The sequence below is a fragment of the Sinohyriopsis cumingii genome, chromosome 17 (genome assembly GCF_028554795.1).
Source record: "Sinohyriopsis cumingii isolate HCF-2022 chromosome 17, ASM2855479v2, whole genome shotgun sequence".
NCBI classification, from domain to species: Eukaryota; Metazoa; Mollusca; class Bivalvia; order Unionida; family Unionidae; genus Sinohyriopsis; species Sinohyriopsis cumingii.
The window spans coordinates 111,764,629-111,779,575 of NC_142977.1; the positions used below are offsets into that span (position 1 = coordinate 111,764,629).

At 33.7% G+C, this 14,947-nt stretch overlaps 1 protein-coding gene across 9 annotated transcripts in view; it reads right to left on the minus strand.

Moving 5' to 3' along the window:
• The window catches only part of LOC149779677 (rho GTPase-activating protein 23-like), a 199,693-nt gene that overhangs the window by 69,111 nt on the left and 115,635 nt on the right, over positions 1 to 14,947 (minus strand). For 8 of the 9 annotated variants that reach the window (XR_016415698.1, XM_089940508.1, XM_089940506.1 and 5 more), the window contains one exon: positions 1,339 to 1,375. Coding sequence is in view for 6 of the 9 variants with exons in the window: in XM_089940508.1 (XP_089796634.1) it covers positions 1,339 to 1,375 (37 nt within the window). In the remaining 3 variants the exon portion in view is untranslated. Of the gene's footprint in view, positions 1 to 1,338; positions 1,376 to 9,815; positions 10,074 to 14,947 lie in introns of those variants that run through there. The other variant, XM_089940507.1, reaches the window with a different exon arrangement.

A 14,947-nucleotide genomic window follows, 5' to 3' on the forward strand; every position in this document is an offset into this window, starting at 1 on the left:
ACAGCATTTTGGATAAAGATGACTCCATCTTTTTCAGTTACATTTTAAGTTCATTTTAAGAGTGAGCCAGACTCCACTTCTATCTAACATGGTCTCACATAGACTCCACTTCTATCTAACATGGTCTCAAATAGACTCCACTTCTATCTAACATGGTCTTGCATAGACTCCACTTCTATCTAACATGGTCTTGCATAGATTCCACTTCAATCTAACATGGTCTCGCATAGACTCCACTTCTATCTAACATGGTCTTGCATAGACTCCACTTCTATCTAACATTGCCTCGCACAGACTCCACTTCTATCTAACATGATCTCGCAAAGACTCTACTTCTATCTAACATGGTCTCACATAGACTCCACTTCTATCTAACATGGTCTCGCAAAAAAAGCCCTGCAAATGTTTGATTTGTTTCAATCTCATGAATGTAAATAGCGATGAGACAGCAGGCATGCATAGCTTTCTAAAAAAACTGGGTATTCATGGTGACATTTAACAGCTTCTTTGCTCCACTTGAAACGCAATTATACAAAATTTATGCTCTCTTTGGAAACAAATTTGGTTTGGAAAGATGTGAGCTAACTAAGTCATTGTGGGTATTATGTCTTGTATGGCATGCACCATGTGTGGCAGTAAGAATCATTCTGTATATAAAGAAATAAATAAGGCAACTTGTATCATCATATCAATTAACTATAATCAATTACATACTGAATAATCAATCACACACTACATAATCAATCATATACTGTATAATCAATCACATACTGAATAATCAATCATATAATCAATCACATACTGAATAATCAATTATATATAATCAAGCACATATTAAATAATCAATCATATATAATCAATCACATACTGAATAATCAAATATATATATAATCAATTATATACTGAATAATCAATTATATATAATCAAGCACATATTAAATAATCAATCATATATAATCAATCACATACTGAATAATCAATCAAATATAATCAATTACATACTGAATAATCAATCACATAATCACATACTGTATAATCAATCACATACTGTATAATCTAGCACATACTGAATAATCAATTATATATAATCAATAACATTGAATAATCAATCATATATAATCAATTACATACTGAATAATTAATCACATACCTAATAATCAACAACATACTAACTAATCAATCACATATAAACAACCTTTGACCCATTCAAGTAACTAAATAGTATAAATTTTTTGTTTAATTCACACTCTTAAAAACATGAAATTTTTTGTACAGTTTGTTGCGCAGACAATTATGATAAAATAAATAAATACAGAAAACAAAAGTAATGTAATTTACCTTCAAACTCATTCTCATCACTGGAGTAATCTATGTCCTGAAATGAGATAAAAATGACAATTTCAAAAATACCTCTAACAGTAAGAAATAATAGCTCTCCATTGTTGTTTTCAGCTTTTACAGATGCAATCAACATGCATCACCCCAAATGCCTTACAGAATTAAGTACCAATAGCTACTGGGCAAGATATTAAAAATTTTGTTGCCATTTCTGATATTTAGTCACTCCAAAGTAATATTACACAACAGAATTTGACAACAAAAATTAAAAGTGTGGTGGACTGATAAAATGTGAAGTTTTACTTAAGGCAAATAAAAAAGTATAAAAATAATGTTGTCTATAGATACATGTACATAAATGTGATACATTTACATAAATCTGTCTGATACATGTACATAAATCTGATAGACCTATCAAGTCATCATCTATAACTAAGCTTTCTCAAGCACATGGATTAAAGATTGCCTACTAGAGATTAAAGATTACTACTAGAGATTAAAGATTACCTACCAGGAGCATTTAATTACCCTCATTCTGTCCAGAGTTTGGATTAATAAAGCCTAAGCCATAGCTGTATTTATGAAAGTTTTGATGAAGACTAATTTCACATAAAGATGGTCACGTGATACCACAGTCAAAACAGATTTAAATAGCATGTGCTGTTTTAAGTACAAAACGTATACTCTGATATTGCTTACGTAATTCTGAAGTTCAATTCACTGATATGTATGTATGTCGGTTAGGATCGTATGTTTCCCGAGATAATCTGGGCAAAATCTGTTGGTCCTTTACCATGCAAATTTTCCACAATATGGTAAGAAAATAAAGTGTTCAGCAAACTCTGTTCCTATGTGACTCATCTTTCCTACATTTATATACTAGTTACTCCTTCGATATTTCATAATGAGACTATATTGAAACAACATATCTCACAAACAAAAGCCAATAGCGTTTTAAAAAGGCTTGCGTTTTATAGGCTTATATACCAGTTATTACTAAGACATTTCATAACAAGGACATAGTGGAACACTATATCTCACCCACAAATGCCACTAGCATGTCAAAAAGTCTTGTGTTTCATAGGTTTATATACCAATTTTCCTCATACATTGCATAAGAAGGATATGGTTACAAAGATATCATACTAACAAAAACCCACTAAGATTTGAAAAGGTCTTATCATAAATGAGACTGATGGACGCCTATAAGCTGTTTCGACTGGGAAAGTAATACTTGTCGTCGTCTTTTGGGTTAGATTCAGATTAATTTAACTGCAGGGTTCAAGAATTTGCTGGAAACAAAAACTGGTTATAGAACATGACTCTGATTTGCAATACCTACCAACCACAAAAATGTGGACAATCATGTTCAATAATGGGATTGATGTGGCACCCATGATGCTACTCATTTTTCACTGTACAGGCTGACAATATGTAAGAACAATATGTGACCAAACTCAATCACTATCAATTACAATCTATCATTACATAACAAAGAGAGAGAGTACTAATTGACCAGCAACTTCTCTCAACAAAATACTACTTAACAGAAAGGCTGAAAGAAAACCTGGACCAATCATATCTGAATGACAGCAAAAATCGACAAACAAGAGTTTAATAATAGAAAAAGAAAGAAAACACTGAACAATGTTATCATATGTAAAACCAAATTGTTTTCACCTATTTCGATGCTACTGATATTATATTTTGTGCAAAAATAAAACATCCCTCAAACTTGATCCTGCTGCTCAGGGAAAAAACTGTAATAGGTTGATTAGTTCCCATCATATTCTTGTAGCTTCCTTACTCCTGTTATACATTCTTGACATCTGTTTATCATAACTAAAATACAACACTTAGTGCATGTAGTTGGAGAGAATTCATGGAACAGGTACATCAAAAGAAGCTGGAGACAACAAATTCACGTTGACTATAATATTAATGTGTTGGTAAATTACTTTTCCGTCGTGATAAGACTGAAATAACACATGTAATATACATCATATGCATGATCTATCCAAGGGTGTACTTGTAAAATGATGAAAATAATATGCTTCACAGAAAATGAAAAATTCCTCATGTAGGTGTCTGCTATCAAAATCAGTTTAATATGATCTTTCCATCTACATCTGTGAGTACAAGTGAGGTGTCAGTAATAAAATGGAAGTGGCTTTAACTGCACTTTTCAGAAAGTACTTACAGGGTATATCGTGCTGACAAAATGGGAGCTAACTGCATTTCTAAAGACACATCAAGGGAGCTGTTATTTAACCTGCTACCCTTGGAGTACATGTCTCATGTTCTACCAATTGATATGGCTCCCAAATGAAAACCATAGTGTTAAGCCTAGTATTGCATGCAATACATAATGTTTGAAGGATTAAGCCTTGTATTTCATACAATACATAACGGCTGAAGAATTAGGCCTGGTAATTGCATACAATATATAATGGTTGAAGGGTTAAGTCTGGTAATGCATACAATATATAATGGTTGAAGGTTTAAGTCTGGTAATGCATACATTATATAATGGTTGAAGGTTTAAGCCTGGTATTGCATACAATACATAATGGTTGATGGGTTAAGCCTGGTATTGCATACAATACATAATGTTTGTAGGGTTAAGCCTATATGCAGACTATAAATGATGGTTGAAGGGTTGTAAGCCTGGTATTACTATATGTAATGGTTGAAGGGTTGTAAGCCTGGTATTACTATGTGTAATGGTTGAAGGGTTGTAAGCCTGGTATTACTATGTGTAATGGTTGAAGGGTTGTAAGCCTGGTATTACTGACTATGTGTAATGGTTGAAGGGTTGTAAGCCTGGTATTACTATGTGTAATGGTTGAAGGGTTGTAAGCCTGGTATTATTATGTGTAATGGTTGAAGGGTTGTAAGCCTGGTATTACTAAGTGTAATGGATGAAGGGTTGTAAGCCTGGTATTACTATGTGTAATGGTTGAAGGGTTGTAAGTCTGGTATTACTGACTATGTGTAATGGTTGAAGGGTTGTAAGCCTGGTATTACTGACTATGTGTAATGGTTGAAGGGTTGTAAGCCTGATATTATTATGTGTAATGGCTGAAGGGTTGTAAGCCTGGTATTACTGACTATGTGTATTGATTGAACAGTTAAGCCTAGTACTGCAGACAATGCATAACAAGTAACATTATGAGTACAAAACCCTAGTTTGCTATGCAAATACTTTTAAAAAAAACTTTTTTCATAATAACAATTAAGCATCATAAAAGCCAAGTTGACAGCAACAGATTTCCTTTAGGGACACAATTAACCAGGCATACTGCATTGGAATTTAAACAAAACAGAAAAAAGCAGATAAAAAGAATTATGAACAAATTGGGAATATGTTTGGTTATTACCCATCATGATCAATAACAGATACAGTGCATTGTTTGGTCTGGTTTGATTTTGTGGGGTCTGACACAATTTTTCAGCATGATAGGCTACACATAGCAGCCAGTATATTTGATGGAGGAATCAAGCCTGCAAATAACCACTGACCCAAGAGAAGCAACTGGCATGCTTTTTCACATACCCATGCTGGTCAAGGCAAGACTTACCTGACAGTGCCATGTACCTGTAGGTTTAATATTATGCAAGACACTGATCCCAAACAAATAACTTTGAGAAAAACAATGAAGCATAACTATTGGTCACTGTCACCTACTCCTGGAATGATGGTATTATACATACATGAGTATCCATACAAATAAGCATAAACCTACTGGTTGAGAAACTAACACAACTCGTATCTCAAAGTAATTTATGCATAAATGACCTAGATTGAGAAAACCACTGTGACCTGCTTTTGATATGATGATGTAGTACTCAACATAATGGATCATAAAATATATCCACATGACTATACATTCAAGTCATACAGCAATTTAGATCCCAATGCAAAAAGTAAAAACCACTAAGCTTGAAATATAAGTCATAGTGTCCTACTTTTGCCATAAAAGATTGATTCGCTATATATTTGATCCACACACTCAACTCAAAGGCCCTATAAAAATAGTGTGCCTGAAAAACCACAAATAATCCAAATATAAAACAAGTTATGATGGAGAGATGGACAGACTGACATAGAATCAGATTCATGGTAGTTAAGATGGTAGCATGCTAAGACTCATAATCCAAGGGTTGCAGGTTCAATACCCACCAGGTCAGTCTGGGTTGTCAGCCTCTTGTGGGTCCTTGGGAAAGCTTAAATTTCCTTGGCATGATGTAGCCATTAATGTGCTTGAAGTGCCATTAAAGAAAACAAAAACAAAAATACAAAATGCTTCAATCACATTTACCATGGGTCATAATAAAATGGCTTGTGTTTTCTAAAAGTAAATCAAAAGGTTGACCTCAAGATTAAAAGAGGATTTTAATACTAAGACTTAACTGAGCAAACAAAAAGTGTGTGTGTGTGTGTGTGAGAGATTTGGATTTTTGATGTAGCTTTAACAATTTTGCAGTCATATTGCTACAATGTCTGCAGTGTGGCAGTTTATGGTGATTGTCTAGCACTGGGGCATCATGTCGCAGACATGTAGCATGATGTCCCACCAAGTCACATTATCCTGACACCAGACTAACCAGTCCTAACACTAACCTCTTAATGCTGAGTAACTTAAGCAAAGCACCTGTTAATATCATTTTTATAAGTCTTTGGTATGACTCAGCCGGGGTTTGAACCCAGGACCTCCCGCATCAGAGGCAGATGCTCTAACCGGAGTGGTCCAAGTAAAAAGAAAAAAATTTAATCTCATGCTTTTCACAAAAAATTATACCACAAATCAGTATTTCTATACATAAAAAACTAAAACAAAAAAAAAAACAAGAAAGAGCAGAAAAAGTATATCAGTACAAAGAAGCAAAATGCTGAGATCCTGCTTGATTATGAAACAACGAATCTTGAAACACAAACTTGAACCCACTGTTAACATACAGTATACCTTAAATATTGACTTCAACAAAACACTTTATCATTTTAAACTGTGAGGAAATCGGTAAAACTGCCATTAAAAAGGTACTGAACAAGGTTAGATACATGATATTTAGGGCACACGAGTTCAATCAAATGCTTATTTCTTTCAAAGAAGCCATAAACAAAACTTTATGTACAAACTTACACCTCCTGCAGTCCACATAGAGCCAACCTTAAATGCATGCTATAACCAGCAAGATAACCTTAAATGCAAATTTTAACCTGCAGTTCACATTATATTGCCAACTTAAATACAAGCATTAACCATAAACCTGTTCCCACAAATTGGGAAAAATCTGTAAAACTGGAAAAACATATTAAATAAGGTCAGGCAAATGAACACACAACAATAAAATTTAAATGTTGCTTCTAATAAATATATATCAAAACAGTATGAGTTATACAAGAATTTGACTAGTGAACACTGATAGTAACTTCATCTGTTAGTGTGTTTACAATTGGCATGTATACTCAACTTGTCTGGGTCTACAATAAATATCTATGTACATTACTAATGTATGTTTAAGATGTTGAGTGGCTGACTGCATTCTGTGTATACCTGTACATACATCTTTGACATCCTCAAGGTAGATTGCTTGTTTTGTAACTGAGTTACCTTCATTAAATAAAGTCTTTATTATTATTATTAATATTATTATTGTTATTATTATTATTATTATTATTATTATTATTATTATTAATGAGCTACAATGAAAACTATACAAACATTTACCTGATACCTACATCAACACCAATGCTTCTGTCAGGTTTGATTAGCATCTACTCACCTTTACTTTGTACAGGTAAGATAAATGTAACAAAGATATCTTTTAACACTAATATAATTCAATCCGGATTAGGTGGATCTCACTGTGAAAAACCATCTTTTAATATCATAGGGATGTCTTTTAAAGTCAACAGAACCTCTTTTAAAGTCCAGATATGAGAAAATCTAAACTAAGAAAATAAATTAGCAGAAATAAATCTGTCAGAAATTTCATATATCCTCTTCCGTTTGTCCTCAGTTCCTTCAGTTGACTTTCCATTAGTTTTAAAGTAAATCCAATTTTTATAATTTCATAGTTCAATGAAACATCATTCTTGTTTACATTACAGAGAGTCTCTAACACATGCTGTTTTAGGCATACAAAGATCCCAACTTTGAACTGGTTCAAATTTTTGGATTTACTGAAAAATTTAATACACCGTGAATTTAGTCACATAAAAATTTTAAATTGTATCTCAGTAGAAAAAAAGCTTTTCCAGACTGTACTGACCTAACTGAAAGAAGGTATTATCCAATGCAACCAAGCTCTTAGTTCACACAGTCCAGGAGAGTTTTTGTTCAAGGACTATTCAATGACTGCCAAAAGTTTTCAAGAAGCTTTTTAAAAAAAATAAAAATTGAACTTTTTCCATATATTACTTCAGGCATATGCAAACTACAGCATGTGACTTGGTTTTATACACTTATGTACATCATATGATGTGGCTTAAAAAATTGCTTATCCAGGCCCCGGAGGAAGCTGCGTGTGTGTGTGTGATTAGGATTTTTAATGCTCTAACCACTAGGCCACCAGACAATAAGCCTGCCACAACAGCAATGGGACAATACTCTATAAGACAAAATGCTCTGTGCCATGTGTGATTTTGAATCACCCAAATTTTTTCCCACTTTATTTATTAGATAATTTTTTTAAACAATACTGCATGTTAAAAACAAAATTCTGAAAATAAAAGATGGCTATAATTTTATTCAGTTTCAATGTTTTATCTTCAACTAAAACAAACCAAGGAGTTTTGGGTAAAATTTAGGGAGTTTCTTAACAACTTCATGGGCTTCTGGAGGATAAACCAAACATTTTAAAATTCATTAAGACTTCAATGTAACTGTTCAGATTTAATTATTTTTTTTATGTTGTAGGAACAATGGCACTTCGATATTTCAATCTGCTTTACTTCAAGAAACATGAAAATATTAATAAATAATAATCATTATAAAAATTTTGTGGTAGAAAGATTCTAATGAATTACTCGACAAAAGAGTATGCAAAAATCCCCTCAAGTATTACTTGCATCTTAGTAGAGATGAAATCCTATTTTGGACAGCCCATCTTTTATTTTCTGCCTATACTCACTTATAAGTCTTCAAACTGTGAAAAGTGCACAGACCCTGGCTGCCATTGCACAATGTGCTGACCAATCTGTGTCTATGCAGCTTGTTAGGAGAATCAGTAAATCCTGCAACATAGACCTTTATCTGTCAGCACATGTCTACATAGACCTTTATCTTCCAGCACATGTCTACATAGACCTTTATCTGCCAGCACGTGTCTACAAAGACCTTTGTCTGCCAGCACATGTCTACATAGATCTTTATCTGCCAGCACATGTCTACATAGACCTTTATCTGCCAGCACATGTCTACAAAGACCTTTGTCTGCCAGCACATGACTACATAGACCTTTATCTGCCAGCACATGTCTACATAGACCTTTATCTGCCAGCACATGTCTACATAGACCTTTATCTGCCAGCATGTGTGTACAAAGACCTTTATCTGCCAACAAATGTCTACACAGACCTTTATCTGCCAGCATGATGTTTACAAAGACCTTTATCTGCCAACATGTCTACACAGACCTTTATCTGCCAGCACATGTCTACATAGACCTTTATCTGCCAGCACGTGTCTACAAAGACCTTTGTCTGCCAGCACATGACTACATAGACCTTTATCTGCCAGCACGTGTCTACATAGACCTTTATCTGCCAGCACATGTCTACATAGACCTTTATCTGCCAGCATGTGTGTACAAAGACCTTTATCTGCCAACAAATGTCTACACAGACCTTTATCTGCCAGCATGATGTTTACAAAGACCTTTATCTGCCAACATGTCTACACAGACCTTTATCTGCCAGCACATGTCTACATAGACCTTTATCTGCCAACACATGTCTACAGAGACCTTTATCTGCCAGCATGTGTGTACAAAGACCTTTATCTGCCAACACATGTCTACATAGACCTTTATTTGCCAGCACAGGTCTGTTGATCTAACAGCACATGTCTATGTTGTTTGTGCCAATGGACTGAACTTGTGACTGTATACAGTAGTTACAAAGTAAAACAACCCCCCCCATAAAAAACAATTTAATATTATAAAACTATCATTGAATTTAATATAAAAACACCTGATGACTCAGTTTAATATAATTTTAAAACTATCATTGAATTTAATATGAAAACGCCTGATGACTCAGTTTAATATAATTTTAAAACTATCATTGAATTTAATATAAAAACGCCTGATGACTCAGTTTAATATAATTTTTAAAAAATCAAACATTAACCATAGTCTTGTGTGTGGACAAGAGTATGAATGTATGGACAAGAAGTGACACCAGGCTAGAATAAAAAAGAATATATCTTAAAAAAATGTCTTATTTAGATGAAAGTATAAACTCATCTTACCCATGAAACCAACAACAGACTGTCACTATCACTCTCCGTATCCGTTTCCATTATAAATACTTTGTGTAGGTATTTCCTTGAAGAAGCTTATTTACTCACTGATGGTGGAGTATACTAATTCACTTTTACATATCACTGGCATAACTTGACTGACACATTGCTGGTGCATTTGTTTTTAATAAACTTATCTCCCATATCATAAGGAAGTACAGACTGACTTGCTTTCCCCTCAACAATAGATTACTTCATCCTGTTGCATGTCACCATTTGAATGTCACAACAACAGTTATCCTAATAAACAACTTTTCTCTCACATGATGTGGAAGTACAGAAGCTGATTCACCTTTTCTGAACAAATGCTTACCTCATTACCACTAACACAATCCAAGTAATATATAGCTGAATTATTCCTATACTTGTAGAAATAAAAGGGCTAGCTGAATTATTCCTATACTTGTAGAAATAAAAGGGCTGTGTACTTATGAATTTGACCAGATAGCAAAGCACTCAGAGGATCAATCAACCTTCAACTAACAACAGCTAAGCACTGAATATTGATTAACCTCCAACATTAATTACAAATATAGGATAATAAAGTGTGTATGTAAACTTTTTTCGTGTATTGTTTGTCTCTGTAAATATTTATAGTTTGGAAACGAAGGCAAGACTGCAGAAATTCAGATTTTGCAAAATACTGCCATAAGAAAGAGCTGCTTTGTTTCTGTATGTTCTGCAATGACAAATTGCCATGAGTGGGGCTATACTGGATAACAGGATGTGCAGATCATGTCCCTGATGGGACATTAAGATAACATGATATTACTGGGCACCTGCAATGTGCCAGAGGTTAGAAAGCTAATGTGCAATTGTCATCCTATACTGAATCCATCAAGTTTGAAAACTTTGCATCCAATTTAGGAACTGAAAACAAGACGAAGGCTCTTCTGATATATCATAATAAGAAAACTAATTTTAAAAAAATACACTATAATTTTAATTGTCAAATCCCTGATTAACTGTGCTTGTCACTCACTAATTAAAAAGTATCTTATTATTTTAATTGTCAATACAATGACTAATTGGTTTTCACTCATTAAATCTGATGAATGTTTCAAAATTTATACATATATTTTTATTATTAAAATAAACGATATATGTATTGTGATATAATAAACAAATGATATATGTATTGGGATATAATAAACAAATGTTTTCACCATATCCATTATAATAAGCATGACAAAACTGGTCAAGGAGGATGGTGAAAGGTGTGTTTGTGTGTGTGTGTGGGTGTCAATTAATTAATCAACATGTGTACTACAATTATCAATAGTTAGGAGATTATATTACTGGATGACACTTTACAGCCACTTAAATGATTCTTTATAACCTGTATTAGAGAGTATTCAATCTCAAAGAGCATTTTTTAGTCAACACAAAGCTTTTAACAAGATATTTACAACAGTCTTTCATTTAAGTGCTGCATCACAACATAGCAAGAAAGGACATACATTAGGAATGTATACTAAAATTAAAATTAAAACCATAAGTGGTATACAGTATTCACCTGCTAATAAGTCTAGTCAAACTGCAAACAACAAAGATCCTGATCTGCAAGAAGCTCCTGCAAACCTGGGTCTTTGCAGTGGACAGTTGGACTAGTCTTGTGTCTTATAAGCTAGTAAGTTGCCTTTCTGCTCTGAATACTTCTATACTGTTTCCTTTCATGGTTTGGCTTGCTTTGGGGCAGTTTGATTAGTGCCAAAGCAACTGCAGTAAAGTGACTTGCCCAAGGAGACAACATGGTAGCTGACATGGGCTGATGCAATAGTAGGATCCGAACCTGCACTGCGTTTGGCACACTAACCACAAATCCACCGCATCTCCTTAAACTTATATTTTTGGTGTACATGTGCAGACACCAGGCTAGACATAAAATTAAAATATTAACAAGAGTACTGTAAATAGCACATTAACCAAGATGTGTTCTTCAACTAAACTTTCTGTGCAGAAGCCATTATCAAACATGTTATGACCATTACCACAACATTTATACCCTAACCCTAACCCTAACCCCTAATCTTTGGGTTTCTTTATTCCACTAGTGTAAGGCATCCAGTGTTTGGTCAAGGAACTTGCTATTGAACAAGAGTTATTCTGCAACACCAAGTTTTCTTTGGGTCTTAATGGCCATGACCTTTGATTTTTGTAACCATATAATCAGTTGTATGCATCTGTTTAGTAGTGCTTCATGCCACATCAACACAGTAGCGGCCATGAGATGCCAACTAAGGAAAAATTGAAAAAGTCAATAGACCTCTTCAGTACCTCAAGTGCAAGCCGTCCACAAACTGTTAATGTGCATGGTCTAGAATTTGAAGATACCATGCAAAAAAACATTTTTTCTTCTTTCAGACATGGTGATCTTGTCCTTGGATATTTTAACTGCAAAACTTATAAGATTTTTTTTTCTTACCTATGTGTAAGCTGTCAAAAACTTCTGGTGAAGGTACATGCATATGGTCAAAAAATGAAATTTGTGCAGAAGTAATTTTATCTTCTTTCAGTTAGTGACCTTGAACTTTCAACTGTATGACTCTCAAATTGATAGACTTTTTCCTTTACCCATGTGTAAGCCATTCATAACATATCTGGTTAAGGTCTACAAGTAATGTTATTGCTCAGAAACCAATTTTCTTCTTTTAGTCTAAGTAACCTTGATGACTGACCTTTTGATCCCAAAATGTAAACATTTCTTCCTTACCCCAAGTTTATGCCATCAACAAAGTTTGGTAACTGTAGATGGTGGCGATCTCAAGTTACCATTCAGAAACAAAATTGGTAAGAGATCAGCAGATATGTATACAAATGCCATTACAACATAATACCTTATGGCTGACATACAAGACAGGTGTTCCAGCCTTTCTTATATCTTTTGCTACATCAGACTAGAAAATTTGTAGTGGAAATATAATGTTATGACTACGTCATGCCAAACTCCTATGCCAAGTAAGATGCATTAGTTTTGAGTAATTTAACATTTAATCCATAGAAGTTCTTTTTGAACTTTCCTATAAATGATTAAAATTGCTTTTTTATCCAGATATAGACCAATAATTTACATCTATTCTGGATCTTATCAGTCAATAGTAGTATATCAGATTTACTTACTCTTGCTAATGCATTTAAAGGGAACAATCCAAATCCATGATGTACATGTAGCTACCCTTATCAGCGTAGACAAGAGAGACTGGCTGTTATTAGTTTAGATGTTCATGTAGTTACTCTTAGGTGTCAGTGTCCAGTTTCGTAAATTGGCCCCTGGCAAATTTCTTAACTTAAGGCTATGGTGTGACTTTTTCAGCTATTATTAGTTACTATTCGAAGATATAGATATATTTGTGAAATGGGTGTTTCGGGCTTGTGTTGTTCTTGAAACTGATGTCAGGCATGTACACCTTCCATAGTTACTCTGCAGTATGTTGATAGTGAAATACCAATATTCAGCTAGGAAGAAGAGCTAGCCTCCCACAGCATTAAACACATGGGTTTGGGGCAAATAGAATATCTCAAAATCGGCTTGGATGACAACTATTTTCAATAGCATCAGCCTGTTTAGTACACACTGTTTTGCAGAATTGTTGTCTAGGAAAAAAGGCTTGTGTTTGCACTGTGAGCATCACATGGTGTCAAAAATGACCTTCGAACATGAAAATTGTAAGTGGAAATTTGGGGTTGGGGTGCACAAACTTCTTTGGTCAAGTGGATAATATTCTTATGCTTTGTTTTAATATAGGTATTCAAAAATATGGACCTTTTTGACCTCGCTTGTATATTTGATTTTTTATGATTTTTATACTAGGAGAGACTGGTTTTTACCAGACTGAATGCAATTCTAGTCTGTACAGAATCAGTCAAGCTTTCCTTCATTAACCTGGATGACATACCTAAAGGTTTCAAAAATTTCATCTGACAAGGGAGAGCAAGGGAAGCAACACAATTGTGATCTTTTTACATTCTGTTCACAAGATTTGACTGATGGAATTCTTAATGGACAAGGATTATCTATTAGAAAAAATCTGGTAATTGGGGGGCATGCTAAATGAAGAATGAATATTTATTTGAATACATTTGGTAATGGGGGCGCATGCTTATTAGAGAGGGAATATTGATTAGAATAAATTTGGTAACTGTAAATATGTACTCCAATATCAAGAAGATCTGCTAACATTTAAGAATTATGGAAAATGTGTTCATTTTTTAGAAATATCATGTACTGAACAGATTATATACTGCCTGAAAAGAAACACTACTGGTGTCATTCTGTTGAAAACTGTTTAGCGTAACAGTTTCGAAATACCATATTTATTGGGAATTCTAAAGAAAATATGAAATCTGAATGCAGATAGGCATTAAAAGGTATTGTGTATTCAAATAAAATATGTTACCCATCAGGACTGATCCAAGGTCTTGTGTATTCAAAATAAATATGTTACCCATTATGAATGATCCAAGGTCTTGTATATTCAAAATAAATATGTTACCCATTAGGAGTGATTCGAGGTCTTGTGTATTCAAATAAATATGTTACCCATTAGGAGTGATTCAAGGTCTTGTGTATCCAAATGCTACCCATTAGGAGTGATTTGACGTTTTGTGTATTCAAATAAATATGTTATCTATTAGGAGTGATAAAAGATCTTGTGTATTAAAAAAAAATATGTTAACCATTAGGAGCAATTCAAGGTCTTGTGTATTCAAATAAATATGATATCCGTTAGGATGCATAAAAGTTCTTGTGTATTCAAATAAATATGTAATGCATTAGGATTGATCCAAGGTCTTGTGTATTCAAATAAATGTTATCTATTAGTAGTGATCCAATGTCTTGTGTATTCAAATAAATGTTACCCATTAGGAGTGATCCAAGATCTTGTGTATTCAAATAAATATGTTACCTGTTAGGAGTAATCCAAGGTCTTGTGTATTCAAATAAATATGTTACCCATTAGGAGTGATCCAAGGTCTTGTGTATTCAAATAAATATGTTACCCATTAGGAATGATTCAAGATCTTGTGTATTCAAATAAATATGTAATGCATTAGGATTGATCCAAGGTCTTGTGTATTCA